This window comes from Cajanus cajan, chromosome 4 (assembly GCF_000230855.2).
Source record: "Cajanus cajan strain Asha chromosome 4, NIPB_CcT2T_4, whole genome shotgun sequence".
In the NCBI taxonomy this organism is placed as follows: Eukaryota; Viridiplantae; Streptophyta; class Magnoliopsida; order Fabales; family Fabaceae; genus Cajanus; species Cajanus cajan.
In genome coordinates this window covers 57,206,346-57,233,214 of record NC_138520.1, presented here as the reverse complement: position 1 = coordinate 57,233,214, position 26,869 = coordinate 57,206,346, and the positions used below count along the sequence as shown (strand labels likewise).

Below are 26,869 nucleotides of genomic sequence, written 5' to 3'. Positions count from 1 at the left end.
TAAATTTTAGTTACATATAATAAATATTTAAGATGTGAAACACACAAACTAAAATACTAACTATATAAAAATAAATATTTGTCTTATTAATTAAATACGCATGTTAAATTAAAAAACTAAAAGTTAGTATATCATTAAACAAACAAAAAAGCTTCAAAATTATAATACAAATAAACCTAAATTAAATCTCTAAACAAGAGCATAATTAAAGATGTGGGTCAATTATAAGGTCCACAAAAGTACATTAAAATCTCAATTTATAATTTTAGCAATGGAGTAAAATCTAGTTAGAGCTTTTAAAAAGCAAGTTAAGCTCTCATGTAAGAAACCAAACATGAAAGATGTTCTATTAATTGAATAGTTATCATGGTACCATCATCATAAACACAAGAGTAGGCTATATTAACTAGTCCTAGAACACCCCCTTCAAGTAAAAGTTCCTACCTCAGATTTAGCTAAATTAGAATTCCAAATTAGATGAGCAATAAATCTTGCATTATAGGATATCATATAACATCCCTGAAATTTCTTTTGCCAAACTAATTGGATAAGGTTCCTTTAAGTCAACAGTAAATTAAATATAATCCTCTACTGATCTACCCAATATTTCATTGACTCCCACTCATTAATACACCTTTTTTTCTTAAACATGTACCAACTTTAGCATCATTATTATTATAAAAAAAAAAATTATATTACACGGTTGAAAATTCTGTAAAAAGAATGCCATCCTTAATTATTTCTTGAACTGGAGGATCTCGGTCCCCAGTGAACATAGTACGAATTTCGCACTCTATCCTTTACTCCAAGCAAAAGGACATGTCAAACAATATTTAATATATAAGGACACGTGTCACGTTGCAATTTGTTTTGAGGGGTGCATGATTAGTTGTTGTGTGTGTTACTATGCTCAAGGGAATGTGGACGCACTCTCATCCACATTCACAGTTGTGTCACAATAGATTCCTTGTATATATTATCCTCCTAATTCCTTGGTTTATTTTTATGAGACTAGACCCCCTTCACTTTTAATCTCTCTCTTCCTCATCATAAACTCATAAGGTGCATGTGTACCTAAATTCAGGAGAAACAAGCTAAAAGTTTGTTGTGTGATAAAAGATGGAAGGAAGTGTGATCAAGAAGAGTTCAAAGGGAAAGAGAGATGATCTTTATCATGTTATTCATAAGGTACCTTATGGAGATAGTCCTTATGTCAAAGCCAAACATGCCCAGGTATATGCTCACCCTTTTCAATTTTGATTCACTTTTCTTTTTCTAAGTTGGAACACTGATTTGGTGTATGTTTACATTTGTGAAACTATTTATATATATATATATAGCCAATTACGTGATAACTGCACCATTTTTATTTCCCTTAATTTTATGTTATAATTCGCAATATTTCAAAGTAATTGTAGTGTATGCTGTCGTTTGCATACTTTTGGGGTTGAGACTTGAGACAGATTTTGTAGTAGAAATAGAAAAGCTTTTACTGCCTTGCTGAAAATAGTGTTATTTGGAATTGGATCAGTTTGCATAGCATCAAACCAAAACAAGAGATGCTCTGTTTGTTTCTCAAGAAAGTATACAAAAACATGTTCATGTAATGAACTACTGTGTATTGTTGACTTTCAGTTGAGTGGTAGGTCTTTTTTTTTTTTTTAGTTGTAGTTTATCTGCCATGATGACCATAGTATGTACTATAACATCTACATTCCTTTTCCAACACATGTTTCAGATCTGGTGCTTGTGATGCTTCTGCAAGATTCATAAAATCTTAGAAATTCAACGATTATCTTTTCTTTATACTTCCCTTTTATGTTTTGAAGTTATTCATATGATATAAAATTTCATCTTTTTACTTTTTATGGGGCACTATAGAGATGATCTTAGATGGCCAAACTTTGAAGTTTAGTTCTCAATACAATACATATTCTTAGCAAGAGTCTAATAGTGGCCTAAAGGAAAAAAGAGGGATAGGAACAAAAATTCAAAATATCATTATAAATTTATAATATCTTTTAACATTATAGTGAGAAGATATTTAATCTTTAATCGTTAATACAAGATTATTAATGAGAAATATATTTAATAATCATGTTTTCACTATCTTATATATTTATAAGATCCTTTTTAGATACAAGTTATAAATATTTTTTTTGAATTTTTTTATTGAATATAAAATAATTTTTGATAAATAAATTCTTTAGAGTACTTTTAAATTTGTATCTAAACAGCCACATATAACTATAATTAGTTAACCAAATCTCTTGATTATATCAATTGATACATTATAATCATAGCATAATATACTAATTGACAATTATTATTTTCATTGAAAAAAAAAATGCACATGATCTCAGTTGGTTGAGAAGGACCCAGAAAACGCTATAGTATTGTTTTGGAAGGCAATAAATGCTGGAGATAAAGTGGACAGTGCCTTGAAAGACATGGCAGTTGTGATGAAACAATTAGATAGAGCTGAAGAAGCAATTGAAGCAATCAAATCTTTCAGAGGCCTTTGTTCCAAACACTCACAAGAGTCACTTGATAATGTACTTCTTGACCTATACAAGGTATGATTTATATGCTTCTTTAAGTTAAAAAAAAATTATTAATTAATTAAACTATTGTTTGATGAATCTAATTCAGTTTTCCTGAAAGACAGAAATGTGGCAAAATAGATGAACAAATTGAATTGTTAAAGAGAAAACTAAGACTAATTTACCAAGGCGAGGCCTTCAATGGAAGGACCACAAGGACTGCTCGCTCTCATGGCAAGAAGTTCCAAGTTTCCATCAAGCAAGAAACTGCAAGATTATTGGTACCTTTACCTAACTTATTTCTATGCTTAGTTTAATTTCACAACCTTTTTCTTTTTGCTTAGGTTGAAACTTGAAAAAAATAAATGCACATCACAAAAAGATACAAACAGATAATGAAAACATAATTCAAGTCTGAGGCTACTATACATAACATTGTTGCTAACCATTTGTAATTAGCTCTTCATATTTAAATTACTGCAGCCAGCTTTGAATCTGATATAAATTCTCATAGAAAGCATCGTGCCAAAGCTTTTAAAATATTTTTTTGCTTTAACTTTCACGGGAATAGGATCGATACACAAGAATTAACAGTAAGAAAACAAAATAATTGATTTTATTTATTTTTTTATCAATTCAATGAGAAAAACTTATCTTATGTAGTAACCATAAGAAACATATCATTAGAGTGTCAAAAAAACAAAATACAATGGTCAGCTGCGTATCATTGGTTTAATCAAACAAATTAATTAGCCATGGTAGAGTCCAATATTCAACTGTTGAGATTACTCCACCAGTAATAAGGTGAAAATTACCTCGTTTATATATTTTATTTTTACCATATTATTAGTGGATATGAATTATTCAATACAATTCTTTATGTTGAAGATTAAATATCTTAAATGTGAAGGTTATAAGATTAGTAAGTGATTTAATTGTAACTTGATAATGAGTGACATATTAGACTTAACAATAATTATTAAGTTAAACTCTAATATCATCTTAAGAAAGTAGATTAAAGTTTAACTCAATATTATAAAATTGATTTATAAAGTGATAATTACCTTTACTTATATATATATTACTACCTCTTTTCTTATATATAAAATTATGTTCATTTTTTTCTTGGTTATTTTTATAAGACTTTCTTCTAATTATCATATTTATTAAGTATATCGTCTCTAAAATACTCTTATTTAATTAATAATACTTTTAAACAAAAGATAATAAATAATTGAAATTAATTGAATAGAAAAATTTTCTACGTTTGAAAAGGATAAATGAACTCAGATATTTTTCTTGTAAACATTAATTAATTAGGTGAAAAATTATTAAATAAAAAAATTATATATTAATTTTGAAAAAGTAGTTTAAATTATTAATAAATTTAATACTCTTAATTAAATTAATTAATTTTCTTAAATAATATAATTTAATTGAAATGATTATATAATTAGAGGACAGAGATAATTTATTTGATCATATGACTAATTAATATAAAACTTTTAATATATTAAGTCCACCAAATAGAGTGGAACCATACGTAACCCGCCTCATTAAATTAGAAGAGGCGAAGCCACCTCTTTTTTATTATTTATAAATGTGTAATGCGTTTTAAATTTAATTATTACACTTTAGTGTATGACTAACCATTACTAAGAAAATGTTTGCAACATATAATTAAAAGATTGCCTAACATTAGGAAGAAAATATCAAATATACTATATTATAATTTTAAGTTTTAAAATATAGTTAATTTTTTTCTTCTATATAACGAGATAAAGAAAAATTATTTTAGGATATATATAATAGATTATTTATATACTTTAAATTATTTAACTAATTTTTTTTTAATTTGGATTAGTCTTAAAATAAAAATCTTAAGTCTTAAATTTATTTATTTTTTGTAGGCAGACCCATCCTTAAGGGAGATGGGTTAGAATCTTTGGCCTACCATCACCACAGGGTAACCTACCCTGCCCCTAAATTAAACCAAAATTGGTCAAATAAATATTTTCCTTTAATTGTTGGGATTTAGGATAAGATATGAATTTCAGGTTTCAATATTTATTTTACCATGAAATGAAACAAGATTTGAATTAATTGATTGATGGTGCAGGGAAACTTGGGCTGGGCCTACATGCAAAAAGCAAACTACATGATGGCTGAGGTTGTGTTCAAGAAAGCCCAAATGATAGATGCTGATGCCAATAAGGCTTGCAACTTGGTCCTATGCCTTATGAGACAATCACGTTATGAGGAAGCTTACTACATTCTTGAACAAGTTTTGCATGGAAAACTTGCAGGGTCTGAAGAAATCAAATCAAGAAAAAGAGCTGAGGAATTGCTTGAAGAGTTGAATGCTAACATTCCCCAACCTCAGTTTATGGATAGTTTTGGCCTTGATGATGACTTTGTGAAAGGCATAGATGATTTGCTAAATGAATGGAACACAAATAGATCAAGAAGGCTTCCCATCTTTGAAGAAATCTCTTCCTTTAGAGATCAATTGGCATGTTAATAATTTCTTCTTTTTCTTCTATTGTCTATTGCTAATTAGGTTTGCAAATAGCCTCTTTCCTTTTTTGTTGTTTCTCTAGTAGTTGCCATTTCTTCCTCTACCCTTTTTCTTCCTAAAATGGTGAGGAAAAAAAAAATAGGATAAGTGTTGTTTGTATCTTGTAATTTAATAATAAGTAGTGCTCAATGAATAAGAATATAATTGTTTATAAAATAAACATATAGTTTGTGTAAGTTATGACACACCTATGCTACTTTGGATGGCGTATTCAGATCCGATTCGAGTTTGACTCGGATAATTTTGTGATTTTTTTTTGTTGAATATATAATTGGATAATGTTGACTACTTTATTTGTTTTTAAGTAAATAAACAAACTCTTTTTAATATATATTATTGGGTCCATATCTTAATCTTTTAAATGATTATATTTGTGTATTTGTCGTAAAACAATTTCAATCATATTAGTATGCAATATAACATTAGACATTTTAAAGGGCATTTATAATCAAAATATTATATTTACTCATTTTAAAGCAGTTGTATTTCATCTCATGTTGATAAATTTAAATTGTTTATTAAGTATATAAACATATATTTATATTTAATTATATTATTGGGGTCCATATCTTAATCTTTTAAACAATCATCGGATTTATATAATTGAAGTTAAACAATATCAACTGTATTGTTATTCAAAAGTTTATACAACAGTAGACATTTAAAGGATATTTACAACCCCAAATATTAAGAAAATCATATATATAAAAACCGAATAATCTATAAAATCTTAGATAAACTAATATATATATATATATATATATATATATATATATATATATATATTAATTTCTAAAAAAGATAAAAGATATCTTAAATAAATTTCTAATAATAATGTAATAATATGTAAATAACACTAATTTTTGTTGTATCTTAATCTACATTAGGATCTATAGCTACTCATGGAACATAAATTATGAGAGGAAACTCAAGTCACGATGATTTATCATGAATTAATGGTATGCAAGTTCTTTGAAAGCATACAATAAGTTAGGCACGATCATTGAAAGTTAATTTTGTATGTACCTAACTCAATTAAAGAAGTTTGGCAAACTAATATTAATATTCATATACCACATTATGTGGTTTACATTAATATTTGATAGTTTGATATGTCACATTTTAAGCCAATTATAAAGGTAGTTTGATGTTTATTTTCTGAGGTTAAAATACTTTGTATCTCTATATTTTATTTAATAAAAATATTTAAAAATTATCAATATTTATTAGATTTATTAGTGTTGTGTTTGATCCTCAAATCTTAAGATCTTAGATTTGAGACTTTTGTTTGTAAGGATAATTCATTCTCAATATTATTTTTTACTATTTAAAAATTTAATAAAGATAAAATCGTCTATAAATATATATATATATATATATATATATATATATATATTACCAAATTTGGCTATTGTCATTATATATATTGTAAATTATATATGTTACATATATATAGAGAGAGAGAAAGGGATCTACTTATTCCAAGAGTAAGTTTACCTAAACTTATTTTACTTAATAATTCATTTTCTAAATTAAATTTCAACAATCCAACCATTGAATTAAAAGTTTTTAATACATAAATCAAATTTCTAATATTTTAGAAAATCTGCAAATTATTTGATACTTCATTTCATTAATTCAAATTGATGAATAAATTATAAAAATATTTTATACATTGATTTGAATTAATAAAATAGAGTATCAAATATATATATATATGATAATTATCTTGATTGAAATAAAAATATATAATTTTTTTTATAAAAGTATTAAGAAAAACTATATCTTAGTAAAGACTTGTAATAACTTGATAAATGGGAAATGATTAGATGCTTGTTAATATTCAAGAATGAATGAATTAATTAATCAATGAAAAACTTTTATCTCAATATCATAAGATAATATTAGATCTTGTTGCCAAATGTTGATCGTAACTATTCCATTTCAACAAATTTTAAATAAGAAATTATCAAAAAAAAATACTAATTGATTTATATTCCAAAAATAATCATGCTCTGTCAATAAAGTCATAATTTGAAAGGCAACAAATTATGGTTCTCTCAAAAATCATACAAAACAATTACATTGAATTAAAAGGTAAAATAATACTATATAAAAAAAATCTTAAGGTTTGTGAAGCTCTAAGTTCAAAGGAGTCATCATAGGGGTTGATGAGGAAGAGGTGGTGCAACAACAAGTCGGATCAATTCTGAGTCTTATTTACACAAAAGCAATGAACTTTTTCATATAAATTAAAAAAATGAAAGAAATGATCCTTTAAAAAAATATGTGCTTTTGGAAAGCAGTAACCTTCTCATACAAAGATTTACGACAAATTTCATTGTGATTTAATTGTCAAATATCAAGCATGTATGAATAATTTTTCTAATTAGCGAGATTATGTGAGAAAAAGGGTGATAGTTTGGTTACATAATTATATATATTTATAATTAGAAAATCAACCCACAATAGAGGAATGATTTTAAAAGGAAGAGGAATAAATGATTAGTAAATTGCATATAATTAATTTTTAGAGGTAACAAATAATTTTTAATATACAATAAAGACTTATTAGGCATGTCTTAATTGTGTATAGGCGTGCAATAGTTGAAAATATAAATGAGAGTAGCTGAAAAGAGAAAAAGCAGAAAAATATTATGAGAGGGCTTCTTCACTTTATATATATACTAGTGGAAAAAAAGACATTTTGTGTCTTACTAATGTTGTGGGATGTAAAAGTTACAAAGCGATTATGTTGCAGTTTATGTTTAGAAAATAATAATTTTTTAAAAATTAATTAAGTGAAATCACCAAATTATCATCTACTAAAAAAATATAATTATGTAGTTATCATAATAAATAAAGAATAAAAACATCTTAAAATTTGTGTACACAAAAATGATAAATCGCCTATCCAGATATTAAGATATGATAGAAAAATTTAGAGAATGTAACGTAAAAGAACTTTAGATAAAAAAGATAAATAACAATTAGGATAAATGAGGTTTAAGTTTACCAAATACATCATTTAAAATTATCCCAGCAATTAAAGGAATATGACTCTGTAGTATATAACATATATATTGCATTAAATTATTGAAATGCAAAGTGTCTCGAAAATATAAATTTTTTTAATTCATTCATAAATTTGAGTTTTCATTAATGATAAATTATAAATTAAATAGACCAAATGCATCATTTAAAATTCTCATAACAATTAAAAGAATATGACTCCACATTGTCTAACATATATTGCATTAAATTATTAAAATGCATATTTGTTTTAAATTGTAAATTATATATATGCACACGCGTAAATTAAAAATCATTAAACTTCAAATAATAGAAAGAATTGTCTATATTAATCATTACAACTCTTTAAATAGTAGAGAAAAGAGGCACTTCATATCTCTTAATTTTTTAAAAATTAAAAAATTGAAGAAAGATAATTTATGAATAGTTATAAGTAGTTATTCATAGGGGTAACAAAACGGGACAATCCATCCCATTTTGACCCGACCTACCAAAAACGAGTTGGAAATGTTGGTCCGCCCTACCTAAGGATAGGTCGGTGGACCAACCCACATACCACTAAAAAAATTACAAAAAAAATATATTTTATGTTCAAATAAAAAAAATTATTAGAAATAAATAAATAAATAAAATCACATAAAATTAAAAATGCATACATATTGTGTATAATATATGTTCAACAAAAGAAAATTACAAACTTACAACAAAATCAATAAAAATTAGTTCACTTTACAACAAAATCAAAACTAAATTACAAACTTATAAATAAGAACCTCAAATACGAGTTGACAGGGTGTGACAGGTCAACCCATTATTTAGTCTGACAGGTTGACAAACTTAACAGATTGACGAGTTAGAATGATGGATTTAGCTCACCAATTTTTAGCGACCAACGACCAGCCTATAAATCAACCCATTTTAATACCTCTAATTATTCATAACATTACCTCTAATTATTCATAACATTTGAGAGATTCTTTTAGAAATATACTAATATATACTAAAAGTGGAGATAAAGAACATTTAGATCATCTATATATCTTTTATAATATGTTTAAATATATAGATGTATACGTATAGATAAATTATATAAAAAATAAAGATTCTATTGTTTATTTATTTATTTATTTTTAAAATAATATAGGAACATTATGGCTCTATGGTACTAGTATATAGAAAGTAGGGGTGAGCAACGGGTAGGTTTGGTCGAGTTCGGGTGAAAAATGTCCAACCCGTTGTAAACCGGCTTTGAAAAAATGTGACCCATATCCGACCGACTGAGCTTTCGATTTGAGGCGGTTCGGGTTGAAACGGATTCAGATTTAAGCGGGTGGGTATAATCGGGTTTGAATTTTGTTTAGACCAATTTATCTTAACGAAGATGAAGCTTAAAACGATAAAAAAATATTTTTAAAATAGTGTATAAAAATAGAATGAAGGTGACAATAGATGGTGTAAATAGATTCGTAGTTGAAACATTTACAAACTAAAGAAGCAAAAATAAAAGATAACAAAATTCATAGTTGTTACATGGAAAAGAAATATAAAGTTAGATTACAAAATCATAAGAAATTACAGTCACACAAAATGTACTCAAAATGGAGATAAGAAGATGGAAAAGAAAGACAAAGAAAGAAGCAAAAAGATAACTCTAAAAATGGACTAGTGTGTTGAGAAGTTGAATGAGGAAGGAGAAGACAAAATAAATATCTAAGTTATGAGAAAAAGGAAAAAAATAAGTTACAAATTGATGGCTATATTATACTTGAAATAAAGACTTTTAAATTTGGACCATTGTTGTTTAGTTATACAAAAGTAATAAAAATTTAAACTTATCTCATTTTCGGTTGGGTTCGGTTTTTAGCGAGTTTAAAAATTCAAAACCGAACCCGCCCAATATAACCCGTAAAAAATTAAAATTTTAACCCGATTTACTCATAAAACCCGCCCGAACCCACCTAAAAGCAATATTTTTTTTCGGGTTTTCGGGTTCGGTTCGGGTGTCGGTTTAATGCTCACCCCTATTAGAAAGACGGTAGTAATCTTTTTCTTTCTTTTTCCTGTATACGTTGAACCGGTGCACGTTCTTTGGTAAACTAAAATCACACGACGCCACGTGTCCCTCGATGGAAACTACTTCGCTGGTAGTCGTTGATCGACTCAGCAGTGCCCAAGGAAAAGGAACGAGGACGCAAACCCGACCAGGTTCACAACGTTGTTCTCACCCTCTTCCTCCTTTCTCAAACAACAACTTGTCTTCAAACTTAACTCAAAACTCCAATGCTTCCAATCTTAATTGTAACCAACGAGAGAGAGAGAAAAAGAGAGACAACACCCACTATTGTTTCTTCTTTTCCTTAATTTGTTTCTCTGTGTCTCACACGAATGGAAGACATAATAAGTGTTGGTTCCAACCACAACATGGGTTCCTCAAAGGGAAAAAAAGAAGACCTTTACCATGTGCTTCACAAGGTTCCTTATGGTGATAGCCCTTATGTCAGAGCTAAGCATGCCCAGGTACTTAATTACCAAACACGTTTCACAACAATTTTTCACATCTTAATAATCATTTTAACATGGTTATAATTGTAACTTCAATTTCTCACTTCTCCTAAATAACTATAAATATTTTTAGATTATGTTGGTTTTCATTTTAGGTTCTTTTTTTTTTTTTTTGGGTGGTCGGTTTAATTAATTGAATTCTAAATTACACCACTTGTGTGTGTATATTTGATATCTGATATTTGATATTTGATATTTTCTCTCACGTTGTAATTGTTTGATGGGTGATTCATGAATCATGATCCCACTTTCATTGTTTGATTCAAGGAGCATGAATTATTCTTGTAAGCTTAATTAGAATACTTGCCACGAATCTGATTTTTCTTTGTCTCTTTTCATGAAAACATAGGTTGGAAACTTTTGTTGAATGTTGACTTTGGTAAAAGTTTTATTCAGGAAACAAGAATAATCATCTTTTAATGGTTTATAAACAATTTCCTCCATATATCTTGTCCGAAAGTCCTTCTATCACTTTATAAATTCCTCCATGTTTGAAAGTTCAATCTGATCTCGAGGTTTTGCGATTTTTTCCTCATGAAATGAGATATCTTTTGTATCATGCATGGTTTGAATTTAGATCTTCTTTTTCTGGTTTCCCCATGCTTAATTATATACTTGGCCAAAGGAATCTCGTTATTTTTTTTTTTAATAATCCACATATAATGGATCTTTGCTACAACTTTGATGGCTTTCAAAATTTTCTCGTGGGAGAAGAAAGAGAATATAATTAAAATTTGGGTTAAAATAATTAAGATTTGTTGCTGTAGCTAATTCTCACTTGATCAAAGATCTCTATTAATGCTAATAATTAATAATGATGTGAAATATGTAGCTGGTAGAAAAGGACCCGGAGGCTGCAATTGTATTATTTTGGAAAGCAATAAATTCAGGGGATAAAGTGGACAGTGCTTTAAAGGACATGGCAGTGGTGATGAAGCAGTTGGATAGATCTGAAGAAGCCATTGAAGCCATACGTTCATTTAGAGGCCTATGCTCTAAACAATCCCAAGAGTCCCTTGATAATGTACTAATTGATCTTTACAAGGTATAAATCTCCTTATTAAGCTTTTTTTCTTTTTTTTAATTATTAATATTAGAGGATGTTATTAAGACTCTTTCTAATACTTTCTTTTTAATATCTTTTTTTTTATTAACTGAAATTTACTAGAAATCACAATTTTTTTTACTCGTTTTCATTTAATTAAGCACTCTTGATTTAGTGGTAGTATGCACTCTTGATTTAACTAGTACTCTCTTTTTAATATCTCTTTTCTATTAACTGAAATTTATTAAAAATCACAATTATTTTTTTCACTAAAATTTTTGTGATTTTCGACGAATAAAGAGTATTACAAGAGAGAGTGTTACTCATAATTTAAAGTCCATTTTGTAGTCACCTTCCTTTATGCATAAATTATGAAAATATTTGATGTTACATATTTAACTTTTATTATTTTAATTTTTTTGGATTTTTGGATATTGGGATTTGAAATAATAAAAGTTAATTATGAGTTAACAGTGAAATTCAACTCATCATTTTTATGCATCAAATATTTTCAGCTGATAATTAAAAGAAGAGGAGATAAAAAGGTGAATCAAGGTGACTACAAATATTTTCATAGTACATGCATAAAGTTAATTTCAACTCTTAATTTCAAGGTTTTCATGTTGGTTTACCCTTTTATTTCCTCTTTTAATTATGAGTTGAATTATTTTTATTGTAGAAAACCTTGAAAATATATGAAAATTAACATGAAGATGATTTTATTTTATTTTTATATAAAAAGGGGTATAATTCATTTTCATTGAATCGGTATTTATAGAAATATATGTCCAAGTCAAAGAATTTAATTTAATACATTGTTTTATATATCATAGTCAGGAAAAAGAGTAGGAATACCTTTTATTTTGGCAGATGTAGAATCCAAATAATTGAAGAGTTTTCTCTATAATTTGAAGGCCAACTAGTTGAAAACTTGTTTTCTAATGTGTACAGCTTGTAATTGATTCGTTGAAATCTCCTGTTCATTAGCAGTGAATGATTTTTTTTTCTTGTTGTTTTAATTATACTTGGGTCTTTTAATTAACTTGTACATTAAATTTCTTTTGGTGAAATGATAGAAATGTGGAAAAATAGATGAGCAAATAGAATTGCTGAAGCGAAAGTTGAAGTTGATCTACCAAGGAGAGGCATTCAATGGGAAACTCACTAAGACAGCAAGATCTCATGGCAAGAAGTTCCAAGTTTCCATTAAACAAGAAACTTCAAGATTATTGGTATTTCATATTTCACTTAAACCTTCTTTTAAAATTCAACCACTAGTATAGAAAACTAAGCTTTTTCCTTTGCAGAAACTTAGTTGAAGGATTTGCCTTTATTAGTTTTTATGATTTTATCCTGTCAAAAATTATATTAGTGCATAATTAAAGTTTTTTTCTTTAATTATATCCTTAACAAGCTTCCTTCCTTGTCACTTAGGATTGTATCAAAAGAATGGAGAAATATAATTAATGTTCTTTTTTTATGAAAATTATTATCTAATGCACATCTATCTTATTAATTAATTAATTTATCAATCATTTATTTTATATCTTCTCTCTTAAATTTCATGATAAATGTTTCAAATATTTTAAAATTGAATAAAAAATTGGTTAAATAGTAACTAATATTTTTTTGAACTTTAGAATGACAAATAAAAAACTATTTTAAAAAAATACTTAAAATAAAATGAAAATACTAACCATTGTATGAATATGTCAGTGTACTCGCATGAAAATTTGAAAATTAAGAAAAAGACAATGTATAATAAGAACAATTCGATAAAATTATTTTACTTTTTAATTTTTTTTTTTAATTTTCTTAATATTTACCTACATCAATGGAATGAACTGAAGGAAGTAACTTTTACTTCACTTTATCTCTGACACAATGATTAATCCATCATAAGAACATAAAAGGTAAAGTAAGTCTGAAATAAAAGATACGTGAGACAGATACCACCCTTAAGGAATAATGATCACAGTTTGCTCACTACTTAATTAAAGCTTATAAATTATGTAAATGACATTGAAAACCTAAAAATAGAACAATAATTATAATTATCCATATCAAATGTGATTGAATAAAATCCACAGACATGGTTCATTATCTCTATGTTTAGTATATCTGTTCATTGTATAATTCAATCTAGTTGCTGTGTTTTAAGATTATTATCATTGTTTTTGGACACCGACATATCTAAAACATTATTGTACAGGGAAACCTGGGCTGGGCCTACATGCAAAAGATGAACTACATGATGGCCGAAGTGGTGTATAGGAAAGCCCAAATGATTGATCCAGATTGTAACAAAGCCTGTAACTTGGGTCTATGCCTCATTAGACAAGCCAGGTATGAAGAGGCCCAATTGATTCTTGAAGATGTATTAAATGGAAAACTTCCGGGCTCAGATGATAGCAAATCCAGGAAACGAGCCCAAGATCTTACAAAAGAGTTGAGATCCATGCTACCTCCACCACATTTGTCAGATCTTTTGGGCCTGGATGATGAGTTCATCAAAGGCCTGGAACAGTTGATGAATGAATGGGGCCCAATTAGATCTAAGAGACTTCCAATTTTTGAGGAGATTTCTTCATTTAGAGATCAATTAGCATGTTAAGTTCATACTGTGTATATATTTCTTGAAATTGAGTTGGGTAATAGCTGTGTAAGAAGAACTAGCCTCTTTTATTTCTTTTCCTATTTTTGATGTAGTGAAGGGTGTAGCATTTCTGGAAGAGTGGGGAATTAAATGGAGTGAAAAGTTGATGTAAATTAATGATGTGATCGAAACAATAAGCCTGTTGTTTTTATAAACTTCAATAAGAAGTTATTGGAACCCACTTTTAATTGTTAGGTTAATTAGAACCAAAGATGAAATGATTATAACATAAGCACAGTGGATTGTGACCAAAGAGTAACTTGTTCCATATGAATGCAGAATGTGAATTTTGGCATGAGGAAAGTCATAATATTCCCCGCTCATAAGCAACTCAATCAAATAATTTTAATATGTCACTATCTCACTCGGGTTTTATTGTTTTGACCACCAACAAGAATGTATAACCTTAACTATTATTTCCCTCCAAAGAAGGTTCAAAATGACAAAACTAAAAAGAAAACTATTGAGCACAATAAGATTATGAAATAAGAACAATAATGGTTATAATATCATAACTGGCTCTCATACCAACTTTGTATCAACTTTGACGGGAGTAAGGAAATAAGAACATAAACTTTGACGGAAACAAGGAAATAAGAACATAACCATGATAAAAGAAATAAATTTATAATGAAAAACTTACAAAGAAAAATATTGCAAGAAAGTTTGGAAGATCAGATTGTGAAAGTAGTAAGACAAAGTTTTTATTATCTTAAAACTCTTGATGCCATGACATACATTGGAGAATCTTTTTTATAACAAGTCATACATGTCTAATTTACACATATGGGTATTGATAACTCTAAATTATTTAGGACATAGATAGAAAACGAAATATAGTACAAACATTATTACAAAAAGAATCTAATCTAGAGTTATAGATAAGAAAATGACAAAAACATCTTGATGGTAGCATGAATATCTTTAAAATGGCGGGAACATCTTGTAAGTGATAAAGGCATCTTTGAAAGTCTTAAACACTTATTTTTATGTCTTATCTTTGTTATTATCTTTAAAATCTTGTTGGAGCTTAATGAAACATGTCAATTTCTTCTTTCATCGAAGGATCATGCATAGCTTGATAATGAACTATTTTTATTTTTATATCTATTTATAAATAAATTATTTACACATTACCAATCCATTTTATTTCACGTTTCATATTTTTCTAATAACATATCTCTATTTAACTTCAAAATACACAAATAAACAATATATTATCAATCATTTTAAATTTTATTCCATCATCCAATGCACAATAAGATACCAATTAATATTTATTTATTTGATTAAAATTAAAAAAAAAAACCTAGAAGCGGCGTCGAAATCCAACACGTAATGCATTTGCCTAACACCTACCTACCCCGTGTTCCGTAAGCTTTGCAGTGTTTGTTGGTTGCGCCTCTCGTATCACCTTCATCGTTTCACATTCATTCACGTAACTTCCGTTTCATATTCCAATGGCTCCGACCCCAAAGGTTATCTCCGACAAGGACGAGATGCGGAACTGGTCCCGCTCCATGCGGGCCCAAGGCAAGCGAATTGGGCTCGTCCCCACCATGGGCTTCCTCCACGCCGGCCACCTCTCCCTCGTCGCCCAGGCCCGCTCCCACTCCGACGTCGTCGCCGTCTCAATCTACGTCAATCCGGTCCAGTTCGGGCCCACCGAGGACCTCGCCACCTACCCCTCCGACTTCCACGGCGACCTTCGGAAACTCGCTGCGCTTCCCGGCGGCGTCGACGTCGTTTTTCATCCGCCTAACTTGTACGATTACGGTGGCCCACCGGTGTCCAGTGGGCCGGCCCACGAGAGCTGGGTCAGGGTTGAGAAGCTGGAGTTGGGCCTCTGTGGGAAGAGTAGGCCCATTTTCTTTCGAGGGGTGGCGACCGTTGTGACCAAGTTGTTTAATATAGTGGAGCCTGATGTTGCTATGTTCGGGAAAAAGGATTATCAGCAGTGGCGAATTATTCAGAGGATGGTAATGATCTTTTTCGGCTTTTCTTTGTTGCTTACAAGACAAATTTTAATGATGTAGTGTTTTTTTTTTTTTTGGTGAATTAATGATGTAGTGTTTAAATATGCTTTTAGTTTTGTTAAAAAAAAACTTTATTTTTCTTTTAAAATTCAAAATCATTATTTTTATCAAGATAAAATGTGCAAATTTTAATTTTAGTGAGCAAATTTTGATTTTGGTGTGTTGAAAAAAATACTTTTTTTTGTCTTCATCCACTCAAAATTAGAAAGTATTATAGTTTCTACAAACACCAGTCAGTATCACTTGAAATAATCACTTCATTTTTTATTGAACACGTAACCGGTTAATAGGATCATGTTATCACATCAGAGTACGAACAAAAATAATTATTTCAGATTTTGTCAAGATGAAAACCAAAGAAAAATCTTCGACTAAAATTGAAATTTGTAATAATACTTAGAAGCATTTGTCTTATTTATCATCTTGACGTTGTCGTTTTCTGTTTTTTTGTTTGGATACATTTGCTTGCAGTTTTGTTTGAATGTTCTGTTCCAAATTGTGTCAGGTATTATTCTGTTAATATGGTCACAATTGCTGCATAATGAGGGATTGACTAGTTAATACAGTTTGTTTGTTTTTATTTTAAGTTTGCTTGTCTTCCATCTGCTTCTTTTGCATCGCCTTGCAACCAAAATTTGACAATCATGGCATATTATTTGAATAAATGACTTTCGGGTCTGCCTCGTCCCTAACACATTATTGTTGTGGTGCTATATGCATTTTATTTTTTCCTTGCTTTTGGTACAAAGTAGAAAGGAAGGAAGGAGTGCAATGAGGAATGGTTATCTCTGATCAGATTCCAATCAATTGCTATTTAATTACTCTGTTTTATTCACTTGCACGATACTTGTGATATAGGTGTTCCTACCTAGTAGGATAAGGTTTGGTTGTTGTTGCACAATACTCATGTTGATAGTTCTTTATGCTCTGTGAAATTTATCTTGTCTAATTGAGTAATTAGATCAGTTTATTATTTTATTTGAAGATACCAACTTGTTTGGTGAATGTCTGAAATCATGTTTGGTAGGATTGCTGTAATTAATAAGTTCGATAAAAAATTTCCTTTTCACTTCTAATATTTTCTACTGTGTAGGTTCTCTGATTTTGGTTTGGGTGGTCAGTTTGGGTACATGAGATGGTATTTTTTACCTTTTACTTATGGCATATTAGTATAAAAATAGATAAATGGTGCCATATTGTTGGTTTACTACTGCGAATCACTGATTGTGATATGTTATCAGTAACAAGTAGAGATCTGTATATAGCACCTAGAATTAAAGATGAAAAATGAGAAGAAAAAAGTAAGAACAGTTTGAGGGGTCTGCTACCTCTTTCCCTACCTTTTCCACTCAGTTCTTGTCTCTCTTCCAATCCCCCCTCTCACCTTTATCCTAACCTCTAAAATTCACTATTACCTGCTTCCCTCTTTCCATGCCTTGTCTGCATTCTGTTATCACTGGGGATGTTATTTCTCCCAACTCTTATGCTTCTGATTTGCTACGGGGAATATTATTCTTACCATCTCCAATAATGCACGCATGCTTTTATTCTCTTGGGAGCTCTGATATCAGATGATAGGATATTGGAGAAACAGGTACTGTATGATTAATCTCCTATTGCATATCTGTTAGGATCCAATTGCACGGTATGGTACTCGAGTCCCACATTGAAAGTATGGGATTCTAGTGTTGTGTTTATAAGGCCTGTGACTCTCCATTTACAATGGCTAGCTTTTATGGTTTGATTTTCCCAAGTTTCTTATCAAAATCCCTCATTTCTATTCGTGATGTTGATATGGTATCAGTAACTAATAGTGTTCTGTATAACAAATACTCCTTTCTGGATCAGTAGCTAGCACCCAGAAGTAATGAAGAAAACTGAGAAAAAAAAAATAGGAAGATAGTACAGCATATGAGGGCATTCGATACCCCTCTTTTCCCTTTACACTCAATTCTCACTTCTCTCTTCCATGATTCCATCCACCACCCCCACCCACCAACTTTTATCCCAACCTCCTTTACAAATTTATCTTTGACTTTCCCTCTTCCGGTCACACAGGGATTCCATTATCATGGAAAACTATTTCCACTAGCTCTGATTCCTCTGATTCTTCCACGATAGGGAATGTTATTCCCACTGGTTTTCAGATCATGGAAGGGATGTAGTCCTTGGGTCTCTTTAGTCCTTCTGTTTCTTCTTAATATACACTAGGGTAATGGAAATTATATCATTACTTACTGTTAATGTCATACCTAGTTCTGGTCACAATGTCACCTCATGAAACATCAATGAAGTTAACATTGCCTACCAGATATGTTTGATGCTATGCTTATCACTGTTCTTAGATGTAGGTTCACATAGACAAACTGATTGATTTTGTTATTGTGTAGGTTCGAGATCTTGATTTTTCCATACAAGTGATAGGTGCTGAAATAACACGTGACAATGATGGCTTGGCAATGAGTTCACGTAATGTGCACCTTTCACCTGAAGAGAGGGAAAAGGTATTTTATTCGAATATCTTTTAATTACTTAAAGCCAGCAATGATATTTAATTTTAAACCTTATGTGAATGATGATGATGATAATGTGAAATTTATGTTACAAAGCTTAATACATTGCTGGCATACTTTGCCTTCTGTCTACAGCTAAGTAACAATGATTTCTTTCAATCCTTTTCAGGCACTATCAATAAATAAATCATTGTTAAGAGCTAAATCAGCAGCAAAAGATGGTCAGGTGCATTGTGAGAAGTTGAGAAATTTGGTCATCAAATGTATTACTGATGCAGGTGGAAGGATTGATTACGCTGAGGTGAAATGTTAAATATCTTTCTTTTCTGTGTTTAATTTGGAGTTTCTTATAAACTCTTTGTATTCCTTTGGAAGCACAGAATTAATAAATTAATTCCAAAGTTACTTTGGCAGTGATGTATGGCTTTCCAAAACAATACAGAATTAGATGTTATGAATAATGGAAGGTATTGTTTTAATGCAAGAATACTTTTACCTGCTGCAGATTGTTGATCAAAATAATTTGGAGAAAGTGGAACAGATCAAGAGTCCTGTTGTCTTCTGTGTTGCTGCATGGTTTGGGAAAGTCAGGCTTATAGACAACATGGAAATCAACTTGTGAATGGATGTTTATTCTAACTTTCTGTCATCTCAAACAAGGATCACATGCTTAATAGTTCGAATCACATGCTTAGCAGTTCTAAGAGTTCATGGTTATAGGTCGTGACAGATATTTTCTTTTCTTTTCCTGCCAGCCATGCATTATTACTTGTAAATGCATTTTACCTCATCATGCATTCCAAGAGAACTGCTATCAATGGCACTACAAGGAATCCGTGAACTGCTTAGTTTCCTTTTTAAGTAGAATTCGTGCATGTATTATTTAATGCAAGAGGTCAACTGATTGATGAATAACACTTCCATGAATGTGAGGGGAGGATTGAAGTTTACTGACTGCAAAACATGGGATTGAAGGTTCAACTATTCGTTTTTCAAGATTAATTTTATTGATATGGTTTTGTTCAAGCAAAACTATCCCAAGGACAAAGGCCAGCGCAAGGCACCTGCTTTCTTAAGGAACATGGTTTGTTTTAAACATTTGGCGTGCTGTAATTTATGTGACGTACCAGCATAAGTTTAGACTAGCTAGGAACACTGTTGGAAACTTGGAATGGACAATCCGGCAATTATCCTTATGAATCAGTTTTGACAACTTATGGATGAGGGGTTAATAAGCTCAAGAGTCTTGCAGTTGAATTTTTATTTTTATTTTTCACTTGTATTTCAGGCCAAAAATTGTATTAGGCAGCACTTAAATATTTGCTTTGTCGTACAAGTGTACAAAATGTCCCAAGAGTGGGGTACATGGGAAGAGAACCATGAATAAAATGGATTTGGGTACAAGGTAGCTTTTCCACGGCTTCACGGGTGTATAATTGAAAAGGTGATGGTGCAATGCTTCTTATCCCCACTTTGGTTGACTACCACTTCAATTTTCTCACATTTGTTCAGTTGTCATTATCTGTGTCCATGATATTGGTTTACTATCTGGGCTACATTTGTCAAAAGAAGATGCATTTGGATAAGCAGAAAAGAGTCACTAGAAGTAAGTGGTGGAGCTCAAACGCTTGGTGGCATAGCCACTAGCACGCGTGCACCATTATTGGAGTTGCCTGCCAAAGTGCGGTTCTGCGGGCTGAAGATCCTTCCCAAAAGACATTAGTTGGGTTGTTCAGGATAATTTATAATTCTAAGGTAGTTTGTGGCCATTTAAAGAGTAAGTCAAGCTTCAGTCAGGTTAAACGTTTTAAAGGATCACTCACCATCCACACTGGTCGGAGGTTCGAGTATATTTTACAAATTCTGAGCTCTAATTCTGTCGCCGTAATTTAAAAAAAAAAAAATTAAAAAACAAGAATTTCCCATTCACATCGCGAGATATATATAATATATATAAAAAAAAAAGTATATTCTTTTGATGATAACTTTTTGAAAAATAATAATATTCTTATCTTATTTTCTAATTTTTTTTTACTAATGTATCTCTTAAAGAAGAAATGAGAAGATGTGTGTGAAAAAAAAATATATCCATCTCAATAATAACTACCCATGATTTTCTTTTCACTTCTCTCATCAAAGATTCACACTCATTTTACAGCCTTTTTTTTTTTTTGGATTTTTTGACATTCTCAAAATTCTATTCTTCCCTATCACCTCACCTCTTCCCTTCGCGTCCCTTAATACCATGTTTGGTGTAGTTGAAGAGGGGAGGGGTGCGTGGAAGGTGAGTTTTAATGTGCGCACCCTCCCCTTTCTTTCTCACGGACTATCTCGATTCTAAAAGGATTAATAAATAAATAGAACTGGGAATAAAACCGGCAATTCCCCCTCAATCATTAGTCACATCTTAAAGTCAAATGACCTTTCATTTGATAAGGATTTGGAAAATAACGTCCCCATCATTAGGCCCCTTTCAGTGTTTCATATCGAGAATCATAGAATGACCAAATAATAGAGTCCAATTATATAATGTTACGTATGATAAAACTATTAAATTCTGTAATTAGTCCAAATGCATGACAATTAAAGGTCTTTTATATTCATTAAATTATACAATGTTACGTATGATACATTATTAAATTTTGTAATAGTTACCTATATACCTTCAATTTTAATTAGTTGATAAAGTAAAAAATAAATCATTTTTATAGTATATGAAAAACAAAATTGACAGCAATAGTAAATGAAAATTAGACTCCTAATTTATATATTATCAATGTAAAACTTATAAATAAAATTGCAACATAAGTAACCAAACACATCGAGTTAATTTGAGCAGATCAAATGAATGAATTAAAAATTAATGAGTTAAAACAAAGCACCAGCGTTTAAAATTAGCACATACGCGAGAAAACGGATAGATGTTGACATACAAATGCGCGAATTATCTCATCTAACAAAAAATATGGCAATAGGAAGCTCAACTACATAATGGTTGGTTTCTTAATATGTAAGCATAAATATAACAGCATGATCCTCAAGACCAAATGGTGAAACTCCCACCTACACTATAGAGAATGGCAGATTAATATTACGCTATAAAAGACAAGTTGAGAAAAGACTAAAGCATTACACACTATACAAGCAATGCCATACAATTTGATCATTGTAGAAATCGGAAGAATATAAATCCCAAAATGTATGTCAAAAGCACTATGTCGACAGTAGAAGCAATTGCAATCTTATCGAGTGAGGAGACAAATACCACAGTTGAAGCCAGAACGTGTGAAGACTCATTTACCACAGTTGAAGCCACCACAAACGGAAAGAACAATAATGAGAATCAACGCAATTATGATACCCAGAACGATTAGCTTTATCTTCATGTTTTGGAACCACATCTTTCTCCTAATCTTGGTTCCTTGCTGCCTGAAATCTTGAGCCTGAAAAATCAACCAAGTCCAAGAGGCACAAGAAAAATATAAGCAATGATGTGTAAGGAAGAAAAACCATTGACATTTTAATTGCTCTAACAAGAAAGTCCGTGCAAGCATAATATGAATCAAATTCAATGTTAGAAAGTGTTACATCTCACAATACTCAGATAACATACACACATCAAAGGGTAGTTAAGTAAATTGGTTTTATCTTAGTGACCAATTCTCTCGTTAACCTAGTATAACATGCACAAAATTCTCCTTAAAAATATCTGATAATGTGAAATGTGAGAAACCACACATAACAAATTAGATATATTGTTCTGTGATAAAAATCTTCTTATCTAATAACTAATGTTTGGGTTGTGATGCATCTGTCCAAATTGGTGAATATAGACGGAAAATTACTACTATGTTTGAAGTTTCCTCAAATTGCTGAATTAGACAGAAAATTAGTATTCAATTCATGCGTCAGTTTGTAGATGATGCCCATGTCTAAGATATATAATTACTTCTATACCATTGATAACACTAATAAAATAAAAAAAGGGGGGTCTATGGGGGAAAGGTTTTGGTCCACGTATATAATCAATTTTAAAGAGAGACAGGTGTAGAGTGACACCTGAGAGCGAAGGTTCTCTGTTTTATCCACCAAAAGCTCAATTTTCTCCCCACGGTCAAGAACCTGCCAAATAGGATATAAACGTTGCAGCAACTTCTCAGTCAAAAAATTATGAGATTATACAAGTTTAAATTCAATCTCAATCCCATTGATCTATGCCTACCAGAGAAAAATTAGCACTAATGGGAAATTTTAGCCTCGGGAAACACTCAACCAACCCACAACAAAAAGATAAATATCTGCATCATAGCATCCAAGCAAGAGGGAAGATAAGATAATTCCTTTACCTTCTCAATATTTTCCATCATAACTCCTTTGACTTCTGAAACCTGAGCTTTCACTTTAGCAAGCTTGCTAACTTCCTCTGGGTGATCAACACAGTACTGCATCTGCTCTTTCAACTTGGGTCTAAAGAACAACAAACATTTCACAATAATTGATGTCATTGTAGTAAAACAGCATTAGAAATTTGCAGCACACATACATACCCAAACTCTCTGTTGAGACTCTGAGCAGCTGCTGTTGCTGCTTTTCCTCCAGCATATTTCTTGGTAAAATCCTCCTTGATTCGTTCAAGGAAAGCAATTGGAATCTGCCGTCCAGCAGACTCTACCGCAACAACACAGTAAGCTACAACATTCAGAAGGCATTTAGTTAGTTACGTCAGTCAAAAATAGAATAAAGTATAAGAGAAATCAACAAGTTTCAAAAAAACACTATAAAACTACAAAAAATATGGCCAGAATTAGTCATTTATAATTCCATGTAGTCTATATACGGAACAAACATGATTTCTATTACAATCCTTGCAAAATTATAAAGTTTTCCTCGATCAACCTCTTCAATAGCTATCAAAACAGGTAAATATCCCTCAATCTTCTTTCCTATCCGCAAATAATGTTTCTAAAAATAGAAATGTTATGTCATAATCTAGTATGTAGCATAACATATACATCAGATGGAAACTATTAAATATGCCTATAAACACAACAATGCAACAATCCAATTCTCAATCACACAAATTCACTTTAACTGCTTCCTTTTCCACCTCCCTTTCGTTTCACATTCCGACAATGAAAAAACAAAGCTCGATCCCGAGCATTAACCTAATCAAACCAAGCAAAGCACGCCGTACACCGAAAACCGAACGCTACTTCTTTGTTTCCTTTCCCGTACGATTTCTTTGCACGCAGATCAATAAATAACGAACACCGTTGGACGAAGATCGGACGAATCATATTTCATCTCGAAAATTCAAATTCAGACATGCATCCGCAATTTGAACCGCCCGATCTTCATCCAACGGCGCAGGTTCACGGCTGCGCGAACGCGTAAACGCGCCGAATCCGGCTCCAAAAACAGACGCAGCAAAAATGGAAACAGATCAGCGCAACAAGATAATATATATATATATAGAGAGAGAGAGAGAGAGAGAAAAAAGAAATAGTTACTGAATCCGTTATCGACGAGGTAGTTGAAGGTGTGGCCATCGCAGTTGTAGGTGAACTTGTTGTTGGAGGAAGGAAGTTTCTGAAGGCACTGCGCCGCCACGCCGGTGAAGTTTCCGGTGAACTCGGTGTACTCGGCGAGGATGACGGTGCCGCGAGCGACGAAGCTGTAGATCAACGATTGCTGTCCCATCGCCGGAACCACAACCGCAGCAGAAGGAGCAACGCTGGTGACGTGGCGGGCGAGGAGAGAGAAAGGAGCGAGGGTTAGGGTTTTAGAGAGAGAGAGAGAGAGAAGGCGCAGAAGAAGAAGAACGCTGAGGCCTCGTTCTTCTGCTGTACTTAACGGAGAGGGTGAGAGGAAGAAGAAGGAAAGGGGGCGTTTGGGTTTGGTTTTGTTTGTTGGCTTAGATGCGAAGCAAGCGTGAAACGGAAGGAAAAAGGGTACGCGTTGTTGAACGACCCTCGGGTTTATCTTTTATTACGGGAATGCCACGCCGTGCCGTAGTGTTTCCTGCTTTTCAAATTTTGCTGCGTCTGCGTGGCATTTTTAAACGGGGAGAAGGAGGGTTTTGGAAAAAAGTTGCCATTCTCTCTAGAAGAACATCACGTCTACACGACGGATTTTACTTGGTTTTTACTTTTCGGTGCTTTTTGGGGTTTCTCCACCAAAATTAGAATGTGTTTGTTTCACATGTTCAAACTCGTTTTTTAATATATGAATTTGAGATATGGTACTATTCTCATATTTTTATGGGGTTTTAAACAAATATTTTTGGATATTATATATGTAAAACAACTAATTGTAAGAGACTATATTTTCTCTTGATATAATTCAATTAGTATATTTTCTCTTGATATAATTCAATTAGTTGGATGTTATAAATAGTAAGTTAGTTATTTATAAATAAATAAAAAATAGCAAGTTAAGTACACCTCTTGTTAGGCGGTTATTTTTGGGTTAAGAGTTTTGATTATTTTTCTGTTATGAGCTTCTAATATATATAGGAGGAGCTTCTACTATCTATCTATATTATATATATATATATATATAATTAGTATAATTAATATATTAAAATATGAATGTTTTGATTATTTTAAAATTATTGTTCAATTTTAACAAAGTTTGATATCAACATTCAAAGTGATATAAAGTTTGATATCTATAAAGTTGTAGTAAACAATTAATGTTCCAGAAGATAAAGTGTCAAATTACGAAAATCAATTTGAGAATTATCTAAACCTTATTATCCTTATAAATAAGGTGAAAAGGTGAAACGGTGAAGGTGAACGGGCTTATAAATAGGGAAGCCTCGAACAGAATTTCGAGAGAGCAAGAAACTTTGTAAGAGAAAGTACGAGTGAAGGAAACCTTGTGAGAGAAGAGAAAAACGAGTAAGATAAAAACAATCTTATATATCTTGGAGCAACTTTACTTCTTTTAAGGGAAGGGGGACCGAGAACTTTAACTTTTTAAAATTTTTTATATGTTACTATGTTTATTTTTTTGTGTTATATTTTAAGTATATTTACTTAGTGAGGTGTCCCTAACCTTATTTATTTGTTTAATCTATGATTATTTTTATCCATAATAATTATTAAAGTATTCATATTTTATGTTTTTTTAATTATTTTATAATGATTGTCATTTTCATTTATATATATGATTGAGACTTTTAATATACTATTTTTACGTAAATATTATTCAAATTTATTTAATGTAAATATATTTTATAATCAACTATAATATAGTTTTGATATCTTAGACTCGTCTTGTTGTTATTTTTTCATGTATTGATGAAGATAAATATTATTCTATGGTCATAGAAGATAAAATTTGAATTAATTTGTAGTTGGAGGTTTAACCTTAGGGATGAGTAAGGATTAAATGTAAAATATCATTTTGTTGATTGATATTATAACAATGTTCATTTATCCTGAATAGTCACTACAAGTATAATTCAAATTTTTATTTTAGAATAATTAATACATATTTATTAATATTAAATATTTCTATGCATACTGTTATTAATATTTATTGGATAATTGTTCTCACTCCTTATTTTTCTTGTTTAAAATATTTAATTAAATATAATGAAAAATAGATGGATCTACCAACCATACCAGACTCTTTCACTTCCGTTATTACTGTAATTTTTTCGGGTACCAGTTGGGGTATGAACGCGTCTGCAAGTGCCGTTACATTTTAGGGGATAAGATTATTAACTTTTGTATTTTCACCAACTCAACAAAATCCCGTTATCATAAATGGCCAGATAGTAGTCACTTTTTATTTACCTCCAATGAATCATGTTAATCCTATAGTGAACTTGTATTAACCCGATATATAAACATTATAAAATTAGTGTAAGAAATAAGTAGTTTAAAAGTATATA

At 30.6% G+C, this 26,869-nt stretch overlaps 4 protein-coding genes across 4 annotated transcripts; 3 read left to right on the top strand and 1 right to left on the bottom strand.

The window, feature by feature from the left end:
* The first annotated feature begins 997 nt into the window (after positions 1–997).
* LOC109819239 (protein SULFUR DEFICIENCY-INDUCED 1) lies at positions 998–5,281 on the top strand. Its single transcript, XM_020384888.3, has 4 exons — positions 998–1,233; positions 2,364–2,576; positions 2,669–2,824; positions 4,663–5,281. The coding sequence occupies exons 1-4, from the start codon at positions 1,120–1,122 to the stop codon at positions 5,062–5,064; spliced, it is 885 nt and encodes a 294-aa protein (XP_020240477.1). The 5' UTR covers positions 998–1,119; the 3' UTR covers positions 5,065–5,281.
* Positions 5,282–10,342: 5,061 nt separating this feature from the next.
* On the top strand, positions 10,343–14,598 carry ATSDI1 (Tetratricopeptide repeat (TPR)-like superfamily protein). The gene is made up of 4 exons (XM_020384878.3): positions 10,343–10,671; positions 11,549–11,761; positions 12,838–12,993; positions 13,974–14,598. Exons 1-4 carry the CDS (start codon positions 10,540–10,542, stop codon positions 14,373–14,375), a joined length of 903 nt encoding a protein of 300 aa, XP_020240467.1. The 5' UTR covers positions 10,343–10,539; the 3' UTR covers positions 14,376–14,598.
* Positions 14,599–15,672: 1,074 nt separating this feature from the next.
* Positions 15,673–20,383, top strand: PANC (pantoate-beta-alanine ligase). Its single transcript, XM_020384889.3, has 4 exons — positions 15,673–16,396; positions 18,844–18,957; positions 19,136–19,267; positions 19,472–20,383. Exons 1-4 carry the CDS (start codon positions 15,878–15,880, stop codon positions 19,586–19,588), a joined length of 882 nt encoding a protein of 293 aa, XP_020240478.1. The 5' UTR covers positions 15,673–15,877; the 3' UTR covers positions 19,589–20,383.
* A 1,563-nt stretch (positions 20,384–21,946) lies between these two features.
* Positions 21,947–24,967, bottom strand: LOC109819241 (vesicle-associated membrane protein 722). Its single transcript, XM_020384890.3, has 5 exons — positions 24,477–24,967; positions 23,514–23,655; positions 23,313–23,433; positions 23,026–23,088; positions 21,947–22,409 (listed from the first exon to the last, which is right to left on the bottom strand). The coding sequence occupies exons 1-5, from the start codon at positions 24,664–24,666 to the stop codon at positions 22,260–22,262; spliced, it is 666 nt and encodes a 221-aa protein (XP_020240479.1). The 5' UTR covers positions 24,667–24,967; the 3' UTR covers positions 21,947–22,259.
* Positions 24,968–26,869: the final 1,902 nt, after the last annotated feature.

Excerpts from the sequence above, each read along its gene's own strand:
- LOC109819239 (XM_020384888.3), top strand. The coding sequence starts at position 1,120 with ATGGAAGGAAGTGTGATCAAGAAGAGTTCAAAGGGAAAGAGAGATGAT. Across the intron at positions 2,577-2,668 it reads TACTTCTTGACCTATACAAG|AAATGTGGCAAAATAGATGA; the intron begins GTATGATTTATA and ends CCTGAAAGACAG. Across the intron at positions 2,825-4,662 it reads AAGAAACTGCAAGATTATTG|GGAAACTTGGGCTGGGCCTA; the intron begins GTACCTTTACCT and ends TTGATGGTGCAG.
- ATSDI1 (XM_020384878.3), top strand. The coding sequence starts at position 10,540 with ATGGAAGACATAATAAGTGTTGGTTCCAACCACAACATGGGTTCCTCA. Across the intron at positions 10,672-11,548 it reads TCAGAGCTAAGCATGCCCAG|CTGGTAGAAAAGGACCCGGA; the intron begins GTACTTAATTAC and ends TGAAATATGTAG. Across the intron at positions 11,762-12,837 it reads TACTAATTGATCTTTACAAG|AAATGTGGAAAAATAGATGA; the intron begins GTATAAATCTCC and ends GTGAAATGATAG.
- PANC (XM_020384889.3), top strand. The coding sequence starts at position 15,878 with ATGGCTCCGACCCCAAAGGTTATCTCCGACAAGGACGAGATGCGGAAC. Across the intron at positions 16,397-18,843 it reads GGCGAATTATTCAGAGGATG|GTTCGAGATCTTGATTTTTC; the intron begins GTAATGATCTTT and ends GTTATTGTGTAG. Across the intron at positions 18,958-19,135 it reads CACCTGAAGAGAGGGAAAAG|GCACTATCAATAAATAAATC; the intron begins GTATTTTATTCG and ends AATCCTTTTCAG.
- LOC109819241 (XM_020384890.3), bottom strand. The coding sequence starts at position 24,666 with ATGGGACAGCAATCGTTGATCTACAGCTTCGTCGCTCGCGGCACCGTC. Across the intron at positions 23,089-23,312 it reads TGATGGAAAATATTGAGAAG|GTTCTTGACCGTGGGGAGAA; the intron begins GTAAAGGAATTA and ends CCTATTTGGCAG. Across the intron at positions 22,410-23,025 it reads CAGAGAACCTTCGCTCTCAG|GCTCAAGATTTCAGGCAGCA; the intron begins GTGTCACTCTAC and ends TTGATTTTTCAG.